General features: G+C 40.7%; 1 protein-coding gene across 1 annotated transcript in view; it reads right to left on the bottom strand.

The window, feature by feature from the left end:
- Positions 1-2813: 2813 nt before the first annotated feature.
- The window catches only part of LOC139730004 (protein C-ets-1-like), a 47656-nt gene continuing 25096 nt past the window's right edge, over positions 2814-25373 (bottom strand). The window contains exons 4-9 of the mRNA XM_071640925.1: positions 22566-22682; positions 21787-21987; positions 20932-21120; positions 14722-15015; positions 9548-9751; positions 2814-6280 (exon numbers count right to left, since the gene is read on the bottom strand). Of these exons, the coding sequence (XP_071497026.1) occupies positions 5943-6280; positions 9548-9751; positions 14722-15015; positions 20932-21120; positions 21787-21987; positions 22566-22682 (1343 nt within the window). The 3' untranslated portion in view covers positions 2814-5942. The remainder of the gene's footprint in view (positions 6281-9547; positions 9752-14721; positions 15016-20931; positions 21121-21786; positions 21988-22565; positions 22683-25373) is intronic.

The following is a 25373-nucleotide window of genomic DNA, read 5'->3' on the forward strand; positions in this document are numbered from 1 at the left end:
TCATTATTGAGCCCCTTGTTGTCTATCTGCATAGATACTATTTGTTTTGGTCAGGGAAATATTATTATTTTTTTTTTATTTATAACTGTACACCTGACACGTTTTTAACCCGTTGAGGACGGGCTGATTTTGCTACAACACGCATTTCCCATTATAGTCCCCTGCCCGAGTATACTCGGGACTCGTCCTTAACAAGTTTAAAGTTTAAAGTTCCGTTTTTTCTGTTTATCCATCTGCCTTTTTTGGGTAAATTTTACTTAGATTCAATGAATTCAATCAGTTCCAGCCATCCCCCACCCATAAAACACAGAGGAGCCAACTCAACGGTAATAGGAGGATAATCAATTCTACAGCAAACATCTGGGTCAAGCTCAACCGTGCAGCTCTTGCATTTAGATCACTCCGATTTCGTTCATTACGGAGTAAAATGACATGCCGATATGATTCACATTCTTCTCACATCCAAATCTTCCTGTAATGATACTAAAGGAAAATAAGTTTTCCATTTCATAGTACGAAACAAATAACTTGCCCTAACCGACATTTCCGAGCAATTTCACGCTTATTTCCGGTTATTTTGTGTGAAACCAACTGAGAACTTTGACCCAAATGACGTCATCGTCTACTGTTTCACACATCTCTTTAGACTGTTAGAATAAGATGCTAATATCATGTTATATTTTCAGTGGTCTGTTGTTGTCCTAAATCATTTTTTTTTTCAAATATATATATAAAACTGACCTGACTAATTGAATTTTACCAAGAACAACAATTTCCAAGAAATTCCACGCCGGGTTGTTTTTTGTTTTTGTTTTTGTTTTTGTTTTTTGGCTGAAACTTTGAGAGCTTTGACCCAAGTGACGTCACCATCGTCTAATGTTTCAGATTTCTCTTTAGAATAAGGTGTTATTATCATCATATGTCCTCGAAATTTTCAGTGGTCGGTTGTAGCCCTTTCATCATTTTATTGATAATAATGGCCAATTTGAATTTTGACCAAGAACATAAATTTCCAAGCAATTCTATTCCGGTTTTTTTTTTCTTTTTTTTTAAGCCAAACTGAGAGCCTCGACCCAAGTGACGTCATTGTTTCGGACATCTCTTTGGAATAAGATGTTAGTATCATTATAAGTCATTTAAAGGGATCGTATAGTTTTGGTTGAGACCTAATATCACGTTTCTAACATTTTTTGGTGAGATTATGAGAAACCTCATAGGAAATATGAAAGAGCATGTAATTCCAAGAGGAATTCAACGTTTGTTTGATGAAAATTGGTTTTGAAATGGCTGAAATATCCAAAACAGAGCGATTCTAGTAAAGTGTGGGACCCACACTTTATTACGATCGCTTTGTTTTACTTTGTTTATGGATGTTTCAGTCATTCCAAACCTGATTTTCATCGAATAAACTTTGTATTCCTCTTAAAATGATATGCTCTGTATTATTTCGTAAGTGCTTTTTTGGTATCTCTCAAAAAGTTAAAAGCCCAATTCTCATCTCCACCAATACTGTACCCTCCTTTTAAGTTATTAGAGGTTGGTTGTTGTCCTTGATTGATTTGATTGATTGATTTGATTGATTGATTGATTTGATTGAATTGTTTATTGATCATCAAACTTCGCAGCCGAGTAGCTGAATTGCGTCTGATATACAGGGATAAAGATACAGTGAGACAAAATAGATTACAAATACAAAACACGAACAAATCACTTTTATTGGTAGATATGGTCTGATTATTTGAATTTTGGGCTTCTATTGGTCGGCTGTTGTCCTTTCATCACTTTTAGTGAAAACAGTGGTCTGCTTAAACAAATTTTGCCAAGAAATTACAAACAAACTGTGTGTGGAAATGTTTTGACTACAGGTAAGTAAGCGCAAATAAACCACTTCAGAGGATCGACCTTGGTCATTGTTTGTATATAGGATTTCATATCGCCTCTGGTTAAATTATTGTTGCACAGTGAACATGTTAAATGGACATTTCATGCATTTTTCTTGAACAATTACGTCCCAGTTATTTTGTTAAGTGTCACTTTTCATTTCCTCTCTCCCTCCCTCTCTCTTTATCTCTTTCATATATATAATTTTCAAAAAGGCTATTATTTGGTGGCCCAATCTGGTAGCTAAAGTTGAAATAATTCAAGTTTTATGTTTCTTATTATTTCGGGCCACAAAAATTTAAAATTCGAAGATTTTCATGGTCCGAACGGGCAAACAGAGAATCCATTTTCGCCACTAAAGTCCTTGAATCTGATATTCTGTTGGCCCCCCCCCCCCAAAAAAAAAAAAAAAAATGGAAACATAACAATCCATGTTGAATGTAAGTGCTAGATCTGACCACCAAAGGATAGTATTTTTTAGAAACTTGGTTTACCAACATGAATTACAATTGTATGAGTGGTCCTGGGCCATCGGGTTACTGCTAATGCCCAGCCCTATATGATAATATACAGTATATCATATCCTTTTGCAGTAATGACACCCATGAAATACTCCATTTGTAGTACTTCTAATTGCTCTACTTCTGTTGCACTATACTTCAAAAACACATGCGCGCACACACACACACACACACACACACACACACACACATCCCCTCTCTTCAATATAGCCATTACACTATCATTTTTATCACTTACTATGCTACAGAACCCACATGCAAATACACAGACACCACACACACACACACAGACACAGGATTTTACTCTTCCTTGGTAGTATTCATTGCAATGGGTAAATTCAAGAACAAATCTACTCTGTGTGCACACTAAAAGAATAATACATTGAGCAGGATTCCACAATTTATGTTGACATTTCCACAATTTATTTTCAGAACTCATATCTGTCAATTCAGAGAGACCAGTTGTCTCTATTCAAGGCACAGTAACAAAACTCAGGCAACGATAACATAACATAATGCATGTGGTTGCTTCACACATATTTCCCTTTGTAGAAAAAAAAAAGCAAATCATTTGAAACAAACTCATAACATGGTTTCAATCATGCCACTTCAGTCCAATATCATCTCAGAGAATCAAAACTTATGATGCAAAGTTTTATCCGTAACGAGTCGAACTTTACAGCACTTGTATCATTTCTCTGACAGTAATATGTGAAGAGTGGATTTCCAAAGGAAAATTATCAAGGCAATGAAAGAAAAATTACAGCAAAATATTAGATTGGTCTTCACGTGTGGTGTATATCAAAAGTAGATGTCGTGAGTGCCAGCACTAAACAACACCACTATAAACAAAACAAACATAAATATTTAACTCTCATTCTGTGATTAACAAAAAGTTTTACATAGAAAATTGTGAAAAATACAAACATATTCATTTCCATGTGTCAAAGGCCTTTTTACAACAAATGCATCTGGACTTCTGTTTGCTTTTATTTTACAACATGCACTACAGACAGTGCAAATACCAGTGACATACTCACAGTAAGCTATATACAGAACGTGAGTTGTGCATTCAATCTGTTAGTTTGTCCTCTCTCCCGATGCAGTACAGTGCTCATGAATGCAAGAGTGAATGTGCACTGAATGGCCAGCTGACACTCACTGAATGCTGTGTGAACACACATTGAATGCATTCATTGAATGCACTGTGAACACATTGAATGCATTATGAACACATATTGAATGCACTGTGAACACAAATGAATGCATTGTGTACACACACACTGAATGCATGGCATACACATACAGACTGCAGTGAACACACAATGTCTGCAGTGAGCACATAGTGAATGCACAGTGAATGCATGGTGAGTGCATGACACATACACCCTATTCTGTGACATGAACATGTACATACAAGTTGATTCTCCACCACTCACTAATATCAAAGGCAATGCATATTATCAATCTTCTCTCTCTCTCCACACACACACACACACACACACACACACACACACACAATTTCTCTCTATGTATTCTTCTGTTTTATACAATGAAGCACAAATTGCACACTCATTAAAACATACATGTACAAACAAGTTAACACACTCAATCACGCATACATACAACAGGCTTGCAAAGTTTCTCTGTACAGAAAATTGTAAGTACAAATATAAAAAATGTGTTTTTCTGAATGTCGCCTGTACTAAAAACTATCCATGTCGTAACTCTCTCTCTCAGTACATTTCTAGAAGGCAATATTTTCTCAAAACTATATCAAGGCACAAACAACGTGAAGACAACAAACGACCCTACGATGCATCTGCAAGCCAAATGGGGGAGGTACCTCCCCATGAATGCATCCATGCGAGTTTGCCATCCAAAAAGCAAAGGCATAAACTAGCAGCTTACAATAATAGGGTTGGGTTCTGCCAACGCTTTCCCCATCCCTTTGACTTCTCAGTCTGAATTCAAACATATCTTCTCTCAGACAATCTGCATGTTTGTTGCATACATCTTGCCTCGCTCTGAATCGCTTAAAATGCAGGTAAGAAAAGCACAAAATAGAAAAGGATGTTGCACAGCGCCCAAATTGTAAAAAAATCAAACGAGACACTCTTTATACAAAACTACTCTGAAGGAATGATATGACATAGCACCTTTCGTCTGCCATGAGACATTGTCAGACATCATCAGACATTTTATCTGACAAGTATGGACAATAAATGGAATTGTATTCTTTGTATCTTTTGGACATTGATACGTTGTATGTATGAGCACCAAAGGAATTTGTCCTGTGAGATGACACATTATCGTATGGAGTTACATGTCGCTCCTGCAGGAATGTAAACTACACATCATTTTAAACAACGACAAAACAAAAAAAAATTATCAGAAAGTGGAATGTGTGTTTCGATGGATAAAGACTGACTGTTTGTAGAGGAATTTTTCCTTCATATTAGATAAGTGGCGGCAAGTTTTTCACATTCTTTTGAAAAATTCAAATGGAACTGTATCCCTGTTAAATGAAAGCCTTATGAGCATACCAATTCGAACCGAGACAAACATTCCTTTCTGGTTGAAAATGAAAATTATCTGACACATTCGCATTTGTAACACTGTAATAAATCTTAAAATCAATATTTTGTTGTTGTAGTTGTCAGGACTGAAAAACAAAATGAATCAACTATTCGCATATCCTTGAATCTGGACACTACTTCTGCACAAGCGTAAATACATACAAAGACAATAGTTCTGTTTTTCAGCCTTTCTTTACAACACAGGAAGTGCTTAGGACTTTATCATCTAAAATAGTACATGTTCATTTAAAAAACAGGAGAGAACTGCTAAATCCACCATGTCAAGCCAGCTGACATTAGCATCAATCTTTTTTTTTTAGCTTAATGTACAAAAGCATGCATCAGCACCTCTGTGTAAGTACATTCTAGACAAACTCTGGACATCCAACTACCAAGTTTTTCCTGTCTTTTCATCGTAAAACAGTCTTAAAACATGTTTAAAAAACTACTAGGAGGTGCTTGGCGAGTATCGCTAGAACGCGGTGCCCTCCTCTCTCGACATTTTTGGACGAAAAAGCACTGCATGTGCAAAAATACATAATTTTCCATCTTGTTGTGTGGTGAATGGTACGTGTACAACAGACAGTTTTGAATTCGCTCTTACCAAGGTAATCTTTAGCTGTGCGAAGCATGAATTCCACAGTGAGTGCCTCTATTCTCCTCATTATGGCAGGAGATACAAACATCTACAGATCACACTCCGCTGACCACATCCCAATCTTATGCAATCAACAGGCGATTTACACTGGACGAGATGTCACCGCTTGCACGATCTAGCACTAAACTCACAGGTTTCTCACGCATACCACGTTCAGTGACGGAGTCATAGCGGTCCTGTCGGTGGCACGGCGGAGAAACCTGCCAGCACAAGCATGAAAACCAAGTCTCGTGTGAAAAGGTAGGTAGAGGCAAGCAGTTCGTGTGATTCAAGAAAGTCTTTCCATCTCTGCGGCAACGCTTATCAGTCATCGTCCCGCGCGGGGCTGACTCCGACCATCTCGTGGAGCTCCTCCGGCGAGTACCCCAGCAGGCTCTGCAGGTCGCAGACGAAGCGGTAGACGTACCGCTTGCCCGCCGTCTTGTGGATGATATTCTTGTCGTAGTAATAGCGCAGGCCACGGCTGAGCTTCTCGTAGTTCATCTTGGGCTTGTTCTTCCGCTTGCCCCACCTCCGGGCCACCTCGTCCGGGTCGGACAGCTTGAACTCCCAACCGTCCCCGGTCCAGCTGATGATGTGTTGGCAGGTCTTGTCTGTCAGCAACTCCAACAGAAACTGCCACAGCTGGATCGGTCCACTTCCTGTAGGAGGTAAACCAAAACAACAACAATGCACTGGTCAGTGAGGTGACCGATGGACACTGGTCTCAGTGATAGAAAGATCGGAATTAGGTCCACCCAGTGATCATAGTGAGTGGCTATTAACAACAAAGAAGAATGCCTGCCTTGCAAACATTTATGTCTGCAACAAGCATTTAAAAACTTTTAACCAATATTTGTGGGGGTGCCAAAAAAAACAAACAACCCAAAACAAAACATAGAAGGATGAAGAGTACAACTTAGTAAGCATATTCACATCAAGCACAAAAATCACTTCTTCCATTTTTGAACCTGTCAATCATGCAATACAAGTCTAGCTTTTCACAAACCTTACTGCATATGAGGAATGCATACTTAATACATGTATCTGGAAGCCAAGCAACAAAGCATGAAGTGACCGTTTCTATTGCATATATCACTCTACTGCAGAACAGATTCCATTGTAAAAAGTATGTGCACGAATATAATGGTAGAGGTGTATCAAGAAATTATATCCCACAGATATACACATGTAGGCCGTCAAGTCAATGACTTGAAGTGACATTCCAGCGACCCTACAGTCCTTCAATAACAATGCAGTCTCGTCACACCAGGAAAGCACACAGATGTAACACTTCAGAAGTCACTATGGTAGCGCATAAGAATTAAAACTTGGCACGTTTCTGTCTAGTTTTCATTGTCATCTTGTTTCTCCTTGTTTAATAAGAGATGAAGGGGACATCTGAGAGTCACCTAGGTAAATGACACACAAGTTCATTACACAGCTAGAGAGGCGACAAGTAAGACCTGAATGCACTTTGCCATGGGAAATTGCACTCGCGGGCGCCGCCGAACGCACCTATCTTTAAAGAAAGAGGGTGCGGTTGACTGAATCTACGGTTCCAGACAAGAGGAAAGATAGCTCGCAGACCCGGTCCCGCATGAGCGCGTACGATAAACAATAACAAACGACATGAATGGCTTCGTAATTGTCACACATCGCGTCAGACAGCATTGAATATGATGCTAGCAATACCAAAATATTTAGGAAATGAGCAGAAAACCACAACAATCCTCCCCTACCTCCATCAAATCACTGAGAATGATAAAACAAAAAATCTCATGTTTGAACGAACAGGGGGTCAATCCAGGCCCTCCGTGTGGAATCCTCTGGAAAACTTTTGGTGATAACAATGTATCTCCACACTAGCTATTCAAGTGTTTGTCATAAATTACTAATTACGCAGCAAAAAAGAATGTATATTTCCCAACACAAAGAATTAGTGGACCAAAAATTATCACACACAACATAATGAATATCTTTATTCTACAAAGCTACTAACAAGAGAATTCCTATTTCAGCTATTATAACATCGTTTCATAACAAACTGTGGTGGTAACCTATTGGGTTCAACAACGTGAAATATTATGCTTTACCGGGTATTTGCAATGCAAAATTAAAATACTGGTGGGGATCTGAAGCAGTGATTGCCAATTAGAGGATGCCTTGTATCTAATGCTGATGTTGGCTGAAATAGAGGCATGCCCAATGCACACGCTGTCCTTTGAAAGAGGAAAATATGTTACTTTGGATTATTTACCAACAAACTTTCACACTTTTTCTCAGATTTCACAAACACTTCTGCTAAACTTTTGTTACTCTCTTCCTTAGATTTCAACCATTCTGATCCAGACAGCTTTCCCATCAATCATAAAAAGTTTCCTCAGACAGTCTCCCATAAAAAAGAAAGGTATTTGATAATTATCTGGTCTTGTGATAATTCAGCAGCACTGAAAAGGCCCAGAACGCATGCACGAACCGGTGTGACACAATGGTCTCGTATCTGAAAAGCTCAGCGGCAGCTAATTGGCAAGCCTCATTGTCAAGTGCGCCACCAGGCATGTCGAGGCCGGAGTCGCCACGGTGGCTGGGTTGGCCCCGGCCTGTCCTTCAACTCAAACCACAATCATCTCTCAGCAGCTATGGCTTCGTCTTGACAATGGTATGAGGTGTTACAAATATTATTGCCAGAAGTCTGTTTTGATTCTATCAATCTGCTCATTTACAACAGTCCCCCCACACACATACATCAAAGTTGGCTCAGTTTATTATAGATCTGTTTTGACCAAAATTCTAGCGATTATTACATAAACTCTCCGCAATCTTAATTGAATTGAGATTAATGTTGCCTTCAAAAATCTAAAATAAACACACACATTTTCTTAATTAGAAATGCCTGGCAATTAAGAAAATACCCTCATATAAAGAGACAACTTTAGCATAAACTCATTTGAAAGTTTAATTGAATATCATTTGCAGTGCTGCATTCTAAAAGTGTCTGCTATTAAAGGGAAGTGTAGTGATGAAGGTTACACACAATTTTGCAGGTTTTGTAGTGTTCATCAAATCATCTTGTTGAAATGAAATATTGGATGAAATTTCAACCTATTTCAGCACTTGAATATTTGCTTCTTCAAGACACAGAGTGTGGGAATTACACAACCATCTAGGCATTAAGAACGTGAAAATATTTGGGCGATGACAACATTATTTAGTGTGTTTTTGGTTGCATCATCTCACAGGTACAATGTACCAGGTAGTACTGTTCATGCATGAGGTTCAGGGGAGAGGGGGGTGGGGGAACAGCGAAGAATAAAGCCTTGTGTGCATTGTGAGGGGTAAGGTGCAACAACACAAACATGGCACAAACAGGGAGAGACGGACTGTCCATGCTGAATTAACTGACGCAAAGGCTTGCTTGGAAGTTTGCCATGTCAGCAGGTAATGCCTCTGTCAAAATTGGCGGACTCTTCATGGATGACATAAACTTTCATAGACATACTGGCATTTAATGGCAGCCAAGCTCACCCCTTAGAAAATGTTGAGCCCTCTACAATGGCACTGTGTCAATCTGCTGCGCTTGAAACAAAGTACGTGAATGCAGGCCGAAGGAGAAGGTGAATTAGGCAGATGGATTCGCCTTTACGTCACCACGGCAGGCATTCATCTCCCTTGCAGAGTTTGTTTTCTTCTTTTTCGTAATGATGACATCATGATGAGGTGCCAATGAGCTTCATTGGAAAGGATCTGAGAGTCTCTTCAACCAGTACACCACCAAGGCGAGACATTGCCATAACAATGCCCTTTAGATGAGATAAGTATTTAATACACTTGCACAGATAAACAAATCATACCTATCCCCTCTTAAGATAATGAAAATGATGATTTAAAAAAACAAGAAGTGGGACACACTGGAGGAATGGTCTTACCGGAGTAGCCCGCCAGCACAGCGGCCGGGATTACGGGGTTTGACGAGACGTCCCCAGCAAGGGGCGAGTCTGACCGCGAGGCCCCGCTGATGCTACTCAGATCGGAGCTAGTACAACTGTCAGACAGGGAACGTGGGACTTGTTGGTAAGGGGCGGGGCTGGGCTGGTGCCCCTCATAGGTCTCAAAGGGGGTGAACTGGTTGCCTACATGAGAAAGAGAACAAAAAAAGGGATCAGGAATTAGAAAAAGCAATGAAAGGGTGAAAACTGATCCTACAGATCAAACAAAATGTCAATGAAGGAATGAGGTTGATGCAAGCAAACAGAAATAAATTCAAAGAGGTGAAAGTCAATGCAAATGAAAAGAACTGAAAAAGCAGCAAAGCAGACAACCATCTCATACTACATAATATGGCAAAATGTGTGAAGACACTTGAAGTATATCCTCTGTAACAAAATAACACTCCAATTACCAGGGAGGATTAATATAATGGTTGTATTTTGTGATCATTTGAGAAAACGACCAGTTTAATTAGTGTCTTGATTGTATATTCTGGTGTTCACCACTTCTCACTCCAGAAAGAATTCTGTACGTGGTGGACCAGAATCACCAATGTTACGCCTCTTGCCATGGACAACTTTCCAAGACTACTTAGTAACTCTTCAAAATTAGCCAACTAATTCAAATGTACCTGCCATCACATGTCATTGAGTTTTGTTTGTACTAATGCAGTCGACAAAGTTTCACTTGGGGGTAGGTGTCTATAACAAAGCATTTAATCCTGTTTTTTAAGGGTTGGCATTTGCCATAAATTCATTCCTGCTAAAAACCTACACTAACTTAACTCTTCTGCGATGTTTTCTTTCTCAAGATAATAGCGTAGTAACAGAGAAACAGCACATTCTTTTTTGAGCGGCGGTCTAAACTCCGGCTCTCAACAAGTACTTTAAGCTGTGTCATGTTATGTTTGTGTGCTACTGCACCCCAGCGACCTGCTGTCTGTTGTTTTCCATCCACCGAGGATCATACTATATTTGGTTCTTTGCCAGTGCTGCACATCTCTTCTCTCCCTCTGCTTAAAGGCAGTAATCGCGTCTAGCGCCAGATGGATTCTAATGTTTGCGTTCACGTGGAAGGTCATAGGGCTTTAAATTTAGATCACAGGATATACAGCGAGTTTTCACACTCTGAACGGGAGAAGAGACTCGCTCCAAGTTCAGAGTACCATTTCCTACTTCTCCCAGACTCTGTGACTCTTAGTCTTTCCACATGAAGCTTCCAGGCACGAGTAGTTGGATTACATACTGCTTGATGCTAGCAGCTGCTGCTCTTTCCAATGCACTAAGACAAGATTACACCATGCTTTAAGCAACAGAGTCATAATATAGTGGCACTTGAGTTCATGTTTTTATGTTTCATCACAATAACAACAACTACTGATAAAGACAGCTATGGAGATCTTAATTTGAACTGTTAATTCATTACTGAATGCTGTAGGTCAGGATACTCTACGTGATAAGTGAATAGTTCTACTTTGCAGTGGTACTTGAAGTGTAGACAGCCACTCTGACATGTCCAAGGGGAAATCATAGATGCTTTTGAACATAGATGATTTTTTTGACAATTTGCCATATTTTGCATGAATCATTCACCTCCCTATATTCTCTGCAACAGTTTTCTATTGCTGACTTGTTACAAAAACATATTTTTCCATGAAAGTTGTTGTGATGCACAATATTGTTATTATTACTAAGTCGGCTACACTCCCTGGAGTAGGATGACAGCAACTGGGTTGGGTTGGAGAGTGTATTAGTGTGTGTGTGTGGGGGGGGGGGGGGGGGGAAGAGTGGCTGATAACCATACCAAATGGAAAAAACTCCCATCTTTTAGGCTATGATACATCCTTCAACGTTACAGCAATCAATGAGTGTCATTTTGTAAAAATATGCACACTGGTTTATAAAGATACAATAAGATATCACAGTGGACCTGTCATCTGCACCTAGACAGAACCTGTCCATAAATATGATTTTTTTTTTTTTTTTTTTGGCCATTGCAGGAACTCAACCAACAGAATGGCCATATGTGAAATCCTTTTGAAGAAGGTGTAGCTTACTGTTTTCCCTCATTTACTTTCAAGAAAAAAAAAATCATCTTCTACTACTTGTATATTTCCAAAGAGTTTTCATGATAGAAAGAGCATTGACAAATGTCCAAAGAGAAAAACTTCAGGGCCATGTTTTATGAGGAGTTGTAATTGATAGTTGATTTCTATCATAAGTCTATGGCAGCCTGTGTGGTAAGGGAATTTATAATCAAGTATATCTTTTGATAAAACGTAGCCCTGATTTGTTATATTTAACAGTGAATGGTGAGTAGCAGCATTTGACTGCCATTGGAGATGTGATAGGACCATGTCTGGGCATAGCACCTGCGATATGAAGGTTGTGTCATCATATGCGTTCCGCTGAGGAGTACTGTAAAAGAGGAAAATTTGGCAGCGTGGAAGTTTTCGCGCATTTTGCGCAAACCAGAAAGTAGCGCAAAAATCACATGCATATTTTCACATGTCATATGTTCCAGTAAATTATGTCCTGATTCCGCGGAATTAAAAACATGCGAAATTTATCTAACCCAGCCGAGCGCGAAAAATTAATCATGCAAAAATATCCACTTTTACAGTATCTCATCCTGCCCGGGGAGGACAGGAGCATCCTCCTCGCCCGTCTCACGTGATGCCATGCTGCCTGAAGAAGATGGCAGCCGAATTCCATCAGAGCGTGCCCGCTTCTCAAAGCCTTCACAAACAGGAATTAATTGATCAATGTCATCTCTGGCTGTTTGCCCTCCTCCTGTCCGTACCGAATCAAACTTTCTTCTACATTTGGACACAAGCTGCTCCCATCCCCCCCCCCCACCAACCCAAATATACATTGGGCTTCTGTACGCATTACTCACTACAGAAGAGCTGCTGTAGGAAACGAGTCCTGCATGCAGATTGGAACGGGAAGCCAGGAAAAGGCGCAGCGGGGCTCAGGAAGTGCCCTGCAGCAAACGCCTCGCACGTCACTTCCTCCGTCCGCCCTTATATGGGCAAAAGTCGGTGGTGAATGAACGATGTTGACAACATTCAACTCATCACTTCGGCTCTGTTCCCATGCCCCCCCCCCCCCCTTCCCTCCTTCCCTGCCATCTTTGAAGTTCATGAAGGAGTTTAGCATTGGAGATTGCTTTGGTAACCCATGGCTGACAAACGGGGATTTAGCATTTCTGGGTTGTTTTATTCGTGGGGCTTTCCTGTACGCGGCTCACGGAGAGGAACTTGTTAATTACGCCTTGGAAATCTGTTGCTTATTCTCTATTTATAGCCGTGCTGGGGCTTAACATGGCTGGTGCAATTTGTAGGGACGGCTTCGGAGTTAAATTTGGGGATTGGGGAGGGTGAAGTAGGACCAGCGTGAGCTAAAACCATGTCTGACAAACATGGGATGACAAATACACAGACTGGGATGATGCTATGGTTCCACGCGCAGCACTCCTCAACTGCTACATGCACACATACCGATACGCTATGTGATACCAATGGTGAATGAACAGTTCGCTCTCTACCTGGCCACAGTGTTCCAAACCCTAACACGCAAACATTAAGGAGTGCTAAAAATAAGCTTGGGGGCAAAGAGGTCTGCATGCTCTACTACATGGTAAACGTGATGACACTCCACTGGAATTTTTTTTTAATAGGAAATCAACCAAAGTCACCAGAGGGAAAAGGCATTTGTGGATACGGTCACACCCTGATTTAATTCCGATTGCGATGAGCAAGCCTGTTCTATCAATTTCCTTTGCCTGTTTTCCTGACTTTTTATAGCCCCATGGGATCTCCCTCTGCTCTAACACTAGTGGAAGGCCAATGTTCAAGACTGCCTGATACCATATACTACAACGCACTGATTCTATTACCAAAAGACAATGCAAAGGGATGCCCCATAGTCACATACCCTGTGAAAAACAATGCCAGGATTCACAAGTGCTTTGTGCACTTGATGTTCTGTATGCCAAAGGGTAGTCCAAGGTGGCCCATCTCATAAACGTGACTACCAGTACTCAGTTAGATGTTAACTCTACCTTGCAGGCATGCCAGTAGATGGGGATGATTGCAAGGTGCGATTTCTGCAGTCTCTACCACTTTTGTGCTACTGATTAGATGTCAACGCATGCATGCATTGGTCCATAACATGTAAGTGGGAAGATTATCAAGTAGTAGAGCAAAGATCAGGGACTATATGGATCCATGTCTCGGCTGAAGCCCGGACGGAGGGCACGATCCGGAAGAGTGACCGTAAATGGACCGCACACCATTCCTTCAACAGTCACCCACAAAGGAATACCAGTGCCATGAGCCCTGCTCTACTTTAATAATGCTAGCACTCTGTAAAGTTGACTAACTTTTGGTACTGCTATATTAATCACAAGTTAAGGATTGAGTGAGCCTCTACCAATCTTGTATGATTGTGGTACCAGTTCTCCTGATTTCAGCACTTACGGTGACAACAAACAAAATCGATTTCATCACAAACTGAAGAACAATTCTCGGTGTTCTGATGAAATTTCTCCCCAGTGATTACATCCAGAAGATAAATATGAATCGAATGAAAGCAATGCCACAAAAGCATCAGATTTCCAACGTAAAATTGAGCACAGAGTGTAAAGATGAGTCTTTAGAAGGCTTTGACAACTTGGGATGTCAGTGAGTCAACTGATGTGGTGTCCCACGGGAACCTTGAAATAGCTGGCTTGGTCACGTAACCACGGCGTCCCCAAAGCCTCCCCCCCCCCCCCCCCATCACACTGGATGACTCTAAGAAAGTCAAACTGTGTAGGAAGCTTACTTGGTACTTACTTGCCTGATTCACTCAAATCTTTGCTGACGTGTCACTTTGATTTAACATGTATTGAAAAGAACCTCACCCAATTTGTCCTTGCAGAGAATTTTGTGAGAAAATTATGCCACCTTGTACAAACTATAAGACAGGTTGACACTAAGGTGTTCTATCAACGAGTTGGCAAAGTTGGACCAGTTTCAACTTTGGTCAGCTGCCTATGGATATATGGGGAGGGGGGTGAGGGCCCCATGGCGTTAGTGCTGCTAGCAGGTACAGGGGTTCACTCTCACCTTTGAATGTACTGTGGCCGCTGAAGTAAGGCATGGGTGGTTCGTACATGAGGGGGTTGTTGTAGCACTCGGGCGTCGGCGTTTCCAGGAAGTGCTGGTTGGAGTTGGGCGAGGACTCGAGGCTGTAGTAGTCCGAGCTGCTGCCCGTATCCTCCTGCTTGATGTTGAGGATGTCCTCGGCGTTGAACTCGTTGAGCGTCTGGAGGGACTCGGAGACCTGGTACATGCCATCGCTGAAGCCGGAGGACTGGGGGGCGGAGACGGGCACCGCCTGGGGCTGGTCTACAGAGAAACCTGGGGAGTGGGTGGAGTGGGATATAATTTTTGGTGAGTGAGCGTTGATCATCTCATCTTAGAAATAAATACATGTACAACATGGATTCAAAAAGCAAATAAACCCTATAGCTTAATGAAAAAATGCCGCTGAAATTTACTTAAACAAGAAAAACCCAACCCAACAAAAATGGTAGAAACTTGTATAGTCTGCTGGTCTGTGTTTATCTGTCTGTCTGTCTGTCTGTGCTTTTGCATCAGGTATGACTTGGAAGCAAAAATGAAAATGAAAATATCAATCAATTTTATTACTAGCATGTCACATCACAAAACTGGTAAGAACTGATTAGACTGGGATAGGCAGAGAGCCAGGTACACCTTGTGTAGGCAGCAGAGGTTCAGATAACCAGCCAGTGTTCAAAACTCTCGAAAAGGAAATGTTACAAATATCTGCCGGGAGTGAGACACGTTGGTGCAATCCTGTTCACTACATTTTCGCATTTCAAAACACCAAGAGCCGCATGTGCCTCATCCATCCTCTCTTGGCTGAAATAATCCAGGTTCCTTTCCAGGAGCAGTCACATGCCTCACAACAGGCTGATAAGTCATCGTCTCACTCAAAAAATGATACCACTCTGTTGCCAAGCAACTGCATCACAAACTTCAGCTACAACGAACCCGATAAAGTGAGCCTCTGATATCTAAACGGCGGCAAACTTCTTTGGAAACGGAACTGACCAAAACTCCTTACTACAGGAAAGAGATTCCTAAGTTTCTCAAGTGGAAGTGTAACATACCGTAGTAACAATTAGGTGGATACATCCTGGGTTCTGGTCGGATGAACGGAAGAGACATTTGTTTGCATAAAATAAAGAAGAACAGGAAATCGGAAAACCAGGCAGCAGAGTTTATTGTTTCGGTCAGCAGGTACACTCGAGGGCTTTCATCTGACATGCAGTGAAAAGGTTTCTGTCACGTCCTGTCCAATATTTCACACATTGTAAGCGAACAATTCACACGCCAGATGATATGATAGCTGCAGACAATATGATCACGGCAGCCCCCTTAACAAAAAGGCGTCGCGATAGCATCAAAAGAGACTCAATGACAGTATCTCAAGAGGCACTCCCACTGACTCCCAGTGGCTCCAAGGACCAGCACTTGACTAACTAGACCAGCTGTGCCGCGTAGCAGTCAGCAACAGTGGGGAGAACAGATAGAACGAATGTTTGGGAAACTTAACACTCTGGCCTGCAAAAACCACACAGAGATAAATCAGAAAACACACACACACACACACACACACACACACGAACACACCACAACACACCACACGAGGATTGTTTTATCATCCAGCTTGTTTTGTTCTTTTTTATGAATGAGGAAAGGCAGAGTACGCCCAGAGCGTGTGGCTGGGTGAAATGAATCTGTTATATCGGGTCTTCCCACTCTTCCTGTTTCTCGGCTTAACCTGGTCTGCAGACCAGAGGAATGAGCCTCTGACGTTCAGGAACTCCCAACTTCCTCTTCTTCACTGGTATCAATGCCTAGCTATCCCACCACCAAACAAAATATCCGCTCGTGACAAACACCTCTCGACTTTCCCTTTTTGACTACATGTAGTCCTTGGGTCTTATTTCGGGCATGTTTTCTCTTCCCTTTCCAAGGACCAACCGTGTTACGCAGCATGCTCAAAACGGACACGTTGTGATAAGGATGTATTCTTACACTCCATTAAAGATGATTTACACCAGAACAGAAATCTTGTAGCACAACAAATCCTCTGGAAAAAAAAAAACCAATGCCCTCTCAAAACAGTGTGCTGGCTCAAATTGGAAATGCACAAAGAAGAAAACTTTTTTAGAGAAAGTCAGAGAAAATAACAAGCATGAAACTACTGACCCCCTTCCCCATGTTTATTTGTTTTTTAACTGCTTCATCTCACGGGAAATAAATTTCACAACAAATCTTAAGTCTTAAACTTGTTTAAGCAGCAAACTGTATGGATTACAATAATCATTGGAGCCTAACTGGTTGTCTCAACTAACCAATGGTGTGTGCTTGTTTATTGATAGTCTTGAATGCCATTTTGCTTGGCATACTGAGATAAGTATACATATACTAAAATGTTGCAGTGCAGAACACTGTTCACATGCACTAGATTTATATTCAAGAAACAGGTTTAATTCTGTGGACCATCTCAAGACGATCACTTTGAAACTGCCTTGTACATAATGTACAGTAGCAGAGTAATCAAAGTAACAATATGGTTATTAAGGGGTCACTGGGTGAGTAAGTACCCAGCTGGGAGTGAACCGCTGGCAAAACAACTCACACGCATCATGACCTGTGAGGGAACTACTATGTTTAAGTTGTGTAAAGTCTTTTCCTGACAAAAGGTTTTAGTGAAGTGGTGGCAGTTCTGACTACTGTCTTATCACATCCATCAAGGAAGTTCAGCCAATGTCAGTTGAACAAACTTCCTGGAGAGGCGTTACGAGCCTATTTGGATCGAGCCCGAAAAGCTAATAACATTCCCCTTTTCGGGCTAGAAAGCACTACCTCCTTGTATTTAGCGACGCACGTCCGGTGTACTGTGTGTTGTGTGAAATGTTTCTCCTGAATGGGAGTCTTGTTAATAACGCATCACTGCACGGTTTCTGAATGATGTCAAAACTTGTTATCGTGTTAGCACTGAAATTCTATTTTGTGGTTTTTCAGTGATAAAACAAATAATTTGAGGAAAACAAACGATTTGAGAAAAACAAATAATTTGAGAAAAACAAATATCTGGTTGCAGTTTCTTCTACTTTGTCACTTATGGAAAGAAAAAAAAAACCCTCAGGCAGTATTGATCATGTGTATGATATAAATTTTCAACAGTAAACTACACTGATAACTATTTGTTAATTTTGTTGGTTGACAATGATATGGTCATAAGTATGTAGAAAACTTTGATATTAGAATATAGGTGAATTGAAAATGAAAATAAGAATGATAACAATAACAAAACAAAATAAAGACACTAAAAATAACATACTGATAATTATGACAATAGTTAACAATAATAATACACAAATATAGGTGGTTTATCAGTAATCATCTTCAAAATGGCAGTGTTGGAAACCCAAGTTGTGGCAACACTGCATATCAAAGAATAACAGATGTCAACACTAAATACCACATTTCCTTTGCAGAGCCTGTTGATATTTAGGACAGTATCCAGTGTTGTGGACATTGGGAGCTCCATCAAAGTGTTGTAGTCTTGAGATTATGGATTGTCTTTAGTGATTAACCTGACCCTGTTGTTATCTTTCCCCTAAAATCTTTTAGTGGGCAATCCGCAGGAGTCACATCCCTCTATGCCACCAGGAATAGCAGGCAGGAGATAAAAATACACCAGTAGTTTCCTCTTGTAGGTTTCAATGAGATAACACCCAATCGATTCTGACTACATTGCAAGAAGCAAACTTTCAGCTAGTAGCTATACATGGGATGCTCATTAAGAAGTTTGTTTGCTTTTTCTTGCCTGATTATACTGTACAAAACTTGTATGCACTTACATGGTGTACAGGGAGGGGTGCCAATCTCTGCCTATTAAAAAATATACTGATGCAGTGTAACAACGCATTTTTACGGCTACAATCACATTTTGGCTTAGAAATGAGAAAATTGTTATTACTGTGCACGCTAAATGAAATTTTTAGGAAAAGACGGCCTTTTCTGCATTTAATGAAAATATTCTTCGTTTTCAAGAATACAAATCATACTAAATATCATAAGAACATACTAGTTGACGGCTCTGCTAGTGCATTTAATTGAGCTTCTTAAGGATGAGCATCTTATTCAAACAATGCCCAGTACCCTTCTAAAGTTTTTCCGAGTAACTTAAATATTTCCACATGCTGACGGTAGGAAGCTACTTCTACTACTCCTAATCCTGCTCATTTTCTACTGCTTTTAAATGCTACTGTTGATAAAAGTAGTGCATTGTTTATGCAACAGGCCAGAGCAAATTTGGCTTAAAAAATGAATGAAATAAGTTTGTATACCCATCATCAAACATCGTGTAATCAAACAAACATAATAAAATAACAACCTTTAATGGCATGCAGATAAAATGGATTTCATGGTCATATGACAGCAACTTGCTTCAACAAATTTCTTATTCGTACTATGAAGACAAAGACAAACGTGTTTGTCAACGCTATATTTTTCAATTTGTTGGGAAAGATAGAGTTGTATGATCCTGGAGGACATTTAATACCAACATTATGTTTGATATATATATTGAACAAAACAGTGAAGACAACATTTCTTTCTGGAAAACTTGAAATTGATAGCAATTAAAGAAAGTTGCAGTAGTTGGTGGAAAGTTCGGTACAGTATTACATTGTGAAAACGATGAGTTGATGATGAAAAAGAACCATATCTTGGCCTGCATTTGTCTCTGATATGAGATGATGGGTTTCATACAGGGCAGGGTTACGCACTTGATCCAGCGTGTTTTGGCCAAAAGTCGTAAGGCAAGACATAAGACGGTCCCTGTCACGTGTTGTAAGTTACAGGAAATACTCATTAAGACGTCTAAAATTCTGCTAATCCGATATCACACTCTGCTCAGAAGCAGACTGTCTTTACTCGATGCGTTTGAAATCAGAGTGATGAAGATCGAGAAACAAGGTCATATCGCCATGGTTACTAAGTCTCGCAGTGCTACACTAGTTGCAAACTGTTATTGTAAGCAGTTTTAATTGCGCTGACATCGCTAATATGAATATCAGGGGGAGAAGCTCGGTAGCAATATTTCACAAATCTGAGTGCACTGCCCTTACATTCCCTACGGCTTGGAGTAGGTCTCTTCTTTTCAAAGACATTTTACATCACTTCATAGTGCCATGGGAGGTACACTTCAAAACTGTACTATTCATGTCTAATTCCATTCCTTAGTGTTTACTTGGGACTAGTGAACACCTCAACCCTAGATGGCTTTTAAATAAGGACGATCCTCAATGCAGTCACTCTTGACAGAATCATTTTGTCTGAGTGACTAAAACATAAGATTTGCTCAATCTCTCTTTCTTGACCTCTTAATGACCTGAAATCATTTTATTTACTTGTAATCAAACAATTTGATTTCTATAGCACTGTCAGCTCTAATTACTATACTGCATTGTACATGACAGCTTCTATAGATTGAATGTATCTTATTTATCAAAGTCAGCATGGGAGAGTAAATGAAACTGTCTGTATCTGAGATTTTGAGTTTTGACTAAATAGAGTCAGTAATGGTCTTCCTTACACGAACAAAAATATTGCTAGTGATCCATGGGTCTCTTGCATGCTTGCTTTAGATTATGATATGAGTTTGTAGATAAAATGTAAGTAATCTCCTTGAATGACATTTTGTTCAAGGAAGTTGTCTAATCTTGGCAATTAGAAAAAAGCTTACAAACAATATTATACTGTAAAAGTGGAAATTTTCGCGCATTTCGCGCAACCAGAAACTAGCGCGAAAATAAAACCCCGCGAATATTTTTGCTTGCCATATGTTCCTGTGCATGATGTCTTGATTCCGCGGAATTAAAAACATGCGAAACTCGTCTGACCCGGCCAAGCGCAAAAAAATTTGCGTGTGGATCCAAAAATCTCCATATACCTAGGTCTTTATACTAGTTTTAAGGCAACCAAAGCTACATTCTCCCAAAGATATTTATTTCTTAACATGCACAACGATGGTTAATAATCATAAGCACATTACAAGTTTTCTGTCTATTGCCCTACGAAGTTGCCTCGGTTTGGCATACAAGGGTTTGCATGGAGTAAGTAAAAACTAAAAATTTTACCCAGGAAAAGAAGTAAAAGCGGAAAAGTATGCACATAGATTGGTTTGACTTGCATCAGCCTAGCGACGTGCACCATGCCACTCTTAGATACCTTGTGCTAAGAAGTCATCCAGTCTCGGCATACAGGAGGTCGTGTTGAGATAGCCCGAACTGACAGTCTCCAGCTTAATCGACTGCGGCGATGAAGAGACGGGGGCGGCCGAAGTGGTGGTTGTGGTGGTCGTCGCCGCTGGCTGTGTGGAGGCTGGAGACTGGGCTGGAATGTTGGACGGGTCGCATTCTGTGTGCAAGGAGAGGGTGGAGGGGAGGATGTCACCATTAATACACATCGGCCAGATTCCAGGGCTCAATGTTTGGAAAAAAAATGAACACCTGAGTTCTTCAAAGTGGCAGAGGGAAGTGAAGACATGCATCTCATTACCACTGTGTTCTCTGACAAACTTTCGGTTATATCATCCGCTTGCAGTGAATTAAAGTTTGATTTCCCTCTCCTTGTTGCCTATAAACTAACTACAAACAGATTTGGTGCAATAACAATCATTATTTTGATGCATTGTCATTAACAAGCAAACTAAATAAAATTTTGATAAAATAAAGTTGTAACTGTGTTCTTATATATATATATTTTTAAAGATACAATTGACTCAACTTCACAAACAGATCTCATAAGAAAGTAGAAGGCACTCCGAAATCAAACATGTACACCAAGCTGCTCATTTCCACCCATATTGATGTCCACCATACATGTTTATTCTAGTCCTACTTTCAGACAGTGATCCGAATCACTGTCAAAAATTTAATTATCTGTTCCTTGTGTCATTACCAACCTTTCCTGAAAATTCCATCCAAATCCGTTCATAACTTTATTTTGCAAACAGACAAACAAACCATGCTCCCTGAAAACTTGACTCTACCCTGATTGGCCAGTTTCAAAGGCAAGGCTCACCTTTCCTGAGCATGTCGATGTGTTCCCACAGGATGTCGCCCATGAAGGGGGGTGCTCTACTCAAGAAGTCGGTCTTCGGCAGGCTGCACAGGTCCCGCCCGCTGATGCGGAAGTTGGTGACGGACACGCCCTCCAGACTGAACTCCTTGATGGCCCAGAGAACCCAGGCGACCACCTGGCATTCCGTCCATTGTGAGGGATCTAGGGGGTGAAGGAAGGAAAGTACAGGCAATATCCGGATTTAAAAAAAAATCAACTCTTGAACTCAACCTCATCACACCCAAAGGTAGGAGTATCATGTAGAATAGGATGACATTTTACGACTGCTGATCTGTGAGGGCCAAAGGAAGACAACCCTAAAAAAGCAAGATGGTCTTCCAATGAAGATTTTCTCTCCTGACTATAAAATCAACAAACAGGGCAGAAGATCATAACTGCCAAATTAGTAAATGAGAATGAAGGATTAATGAAGAATAGATTGCTGTCCAAAATACTGGGTGATCTTGAGAAGCATATTCAGCTCTTCAATGTTGAGCTGATCAATGGCATGTCTGTATTTTTCAACTTTTAAAACTTTTCAACCAGAAAATTAGTTGCAAAGTGGGCAAAATCAAGTAAATTAGAGGTGAACTCGACAGGAAACTCTCATGTATAATTAGTCCTAATCATGGTCACAAAAAGAGATCCCACTTCGCAGTACATTGTGTCTTTGCCTTCTCAACATGCAGCTCGGTTACCGAGGCAACGCATCTTGGAAGGGTGGAGGGCTCTCTTCTCACCTTTAGGGATGCCGAGACGCTCCTGCTCCTTCTTAAAGCTGCTGAAGCTCTCTCTCAGGCAGGCATTCATGAGAGCGTTGGTGCCAGGGGTGGGTGGGGGCACTGCCGGGTGGAGGTCTGTAGGTGGAGGGGGGGAAGATAAGTGAAACTTTAAAACTTTCTGAAGCATACCTTTAAATAGACCCATTTCGCTAGTATTTATACAATGCATTTTCATCACCAGCTTCATAGCACTGACAGTATTCACAAAGAGATGATTTTTTTTTTTAAATTCCTACCATGATATGTATAACATCTTGCCAAACAAAGCAAATTATTACACTAATAATGAAAACAGTTAGGATGAAATACTGAAATCATATTGACAGAAAGTGAATTCTTAAAAGAAAAGAGAGATTTATGACATATCATGAGTACACATGTAGAATGGATTTCAGTGTGCATAAATGAAGTGAGTGTGACTGGCAGGTCCAACACTTAAGTTTGATCAGTTTTACTCTTCAAGTTAATGTTGTAAAATATTGTAGCACTCTGTTCAAACCCAAATACATGCATGAGCTATCTCTAATACTTCATGAATAGTTTTCGATCAGTACTGTGTGGTTTAAATGAAACAATACAGGATATCAGAGTGCAGATCTTCAGTGTTATATTGCATTCTCTCCAACAGTACTGTACTATTTGAATAACAATTTTAATAAGCTTTTTACTACATGTAGGTACAGTAACAGTCAATAAATAATGGTGATAATCATGCTACTGTATGCTCAGGTAAATAATTAAACTGAAAGTGACTTCACAGAAATATGGAATACAGTACTAAAGGGAGTGTAGATTGTACATCAGACACGTCAATCGCTATGTGTAGTATGTATGGACCAGGCAACCTTGTGGGAACTTGCTGCAGCTGATCACTGGAGTGATATTTGTGAGGTTAATCTCGAAGATTACAGCATGATCACAAACAGTGTCCCATTTGCAGCCTCCACACCACCCTGATTTTCTGTTTACTCCTCTCACACTGCAGGCGGCCGCAAAGTGAAGAGCGCCCAGCCCAGAAGGACATATTAATTAAAGCCCGGGTCAAAAATAAACCGCCAAACCTATGAACTGCCATCAGCCCCTGGGTTGAAAAAGCGACAATGGTTTTGTTGCGCATAATCATGTCGTAACATCTCTGAGGCTCTAAGGGGAGCTGACAATAGCTACGACGTTTCATCGTGTATGAGACGGTGAGTTTAGTAGCAAAAACAACATGGTGTACAGCTATCAACTGCAATTATCACGGCGTGGACAGGTGGCTACACAACACACTGACTGACCCTCCACCCCACACATGAATACGCAGAACTGATAAATACATTTGTATGTTGCTTTACTCATGCATTAATGAGTAGACATCAAAAGTCAACATCCTTACACACAGTCATGGGGCATTAGGCCCATATCCCTGTGCTAGCCGATTCCACCACATTCAGAGAATATTGTCGACGATTTGAAGCAAACAGCTGTTTCATGCTTTATGTCATTGTAACTCCATGAAACAAAAAAAAAGTGTGCATTGTGAACTGGCATCGAACTCCCTGTTTACCTCTTCCACGCAGCCATGCTCTGGTTCAGAAAAAAAAAGGACAAAATATGAAAAGCAGATTAATACAAGACCAGGCCCCACTGATCTCCTAAGCCAGACAGTAAGACCAGATAGGCCCCGCCTCCTCATTGCCACGACAACAGGCTGAACCCAGGGCTCATCCCCACACATGCCAGGTCAATGCCCTCTGAGAGTGGTAACACCACTCAATGGCACAGCGCTGGTCCTTCTTACTGTAGTTTCCGCTCTGCACAGCTTTGTCTCTTTCGTGAAAGAGACAAAGCAGGGGAGGGCGCTTTATCGATTTTATCTTAAAATTCTATCCTCGCTGCATTCCACAGAGTGTCCACGGCAGGAATTTGCTGATTTGCATATCAAAGGGCTTTGACACAGATTTGGCAAACATCCTTCCTGTCTTTGACTCTCTATATCACCTTTCCATGTGAATATATTTGAATATCAGCAACCCTTGCTGGCAGGCTAGAAGTGGTAGAACCAATGGAATAATACTGCCAGAAAAAGAATGGTGAAGTCATAACAAAATAGACTACTACACAGGAAGGAAAATATATGCAGATGTGATGCAATGCATAGAATTTGGGTACTGAAAAAACCAGACAAGTAAAAACACAAACAGCCATGGGTGTCGTAAATATATTTTGAAAAAAAAAGAAGATATTGATCGGAGAATCTCATAATTTACAGAACGAAGTGACACACAAAGCTCTAAAGGATAAAGAATTGAAAAAACGGCTTCAGGATGAAATATTCATACAATAAACAGAACGTCAGTATTCCACTGATTAATCACTGCCCTCCCACTGACAAAAAAGGTACCAAAATTTGAATGTATCACAATTTCCAACCCCAATCAAATGTGGGGGTATTTGATTGAATGACAATGGTGTCTTTACCCACCCTATTGACAAGCTGGAGAGATGGACGATTTCCTTTCATAGCTCACAACAACACCTAGCATCCTCAGAGACGAAAAGCTTCCTAAAAAAAAACGTGATAATCAGCGGGTGAACCCCCTTTTCGTACGAGGGTCACGAGGGTGCCCCCACTGCTGGAAAACCTTAAAACCACAATCCGGAAGCTGGGGCGGGGCCGACGAAGTCCCTATTCACTGGCAGCCCCAGGAGCGATGATGATGGCTTTCTTTAGTTACTGACACACTATAACCAGTTTGCAACATTTCAAAAATCTTTGCGGCC

This window comes from Diadema antillarum, unplaced genomic scaffold (assembly GCF_040938485.1).
Source record: "Diadema antillarum isolate AM-2024a unplaced genomic scaffold, OU_Dant_1.0 seq00000285_RagTag, whole genome shotgun sequence".
NCBI lineage: Eukaryota > Metazoa > Echinodermata > Echinoidea > Diadematoida > Diadematidae > Diadema > Diadema antillarum.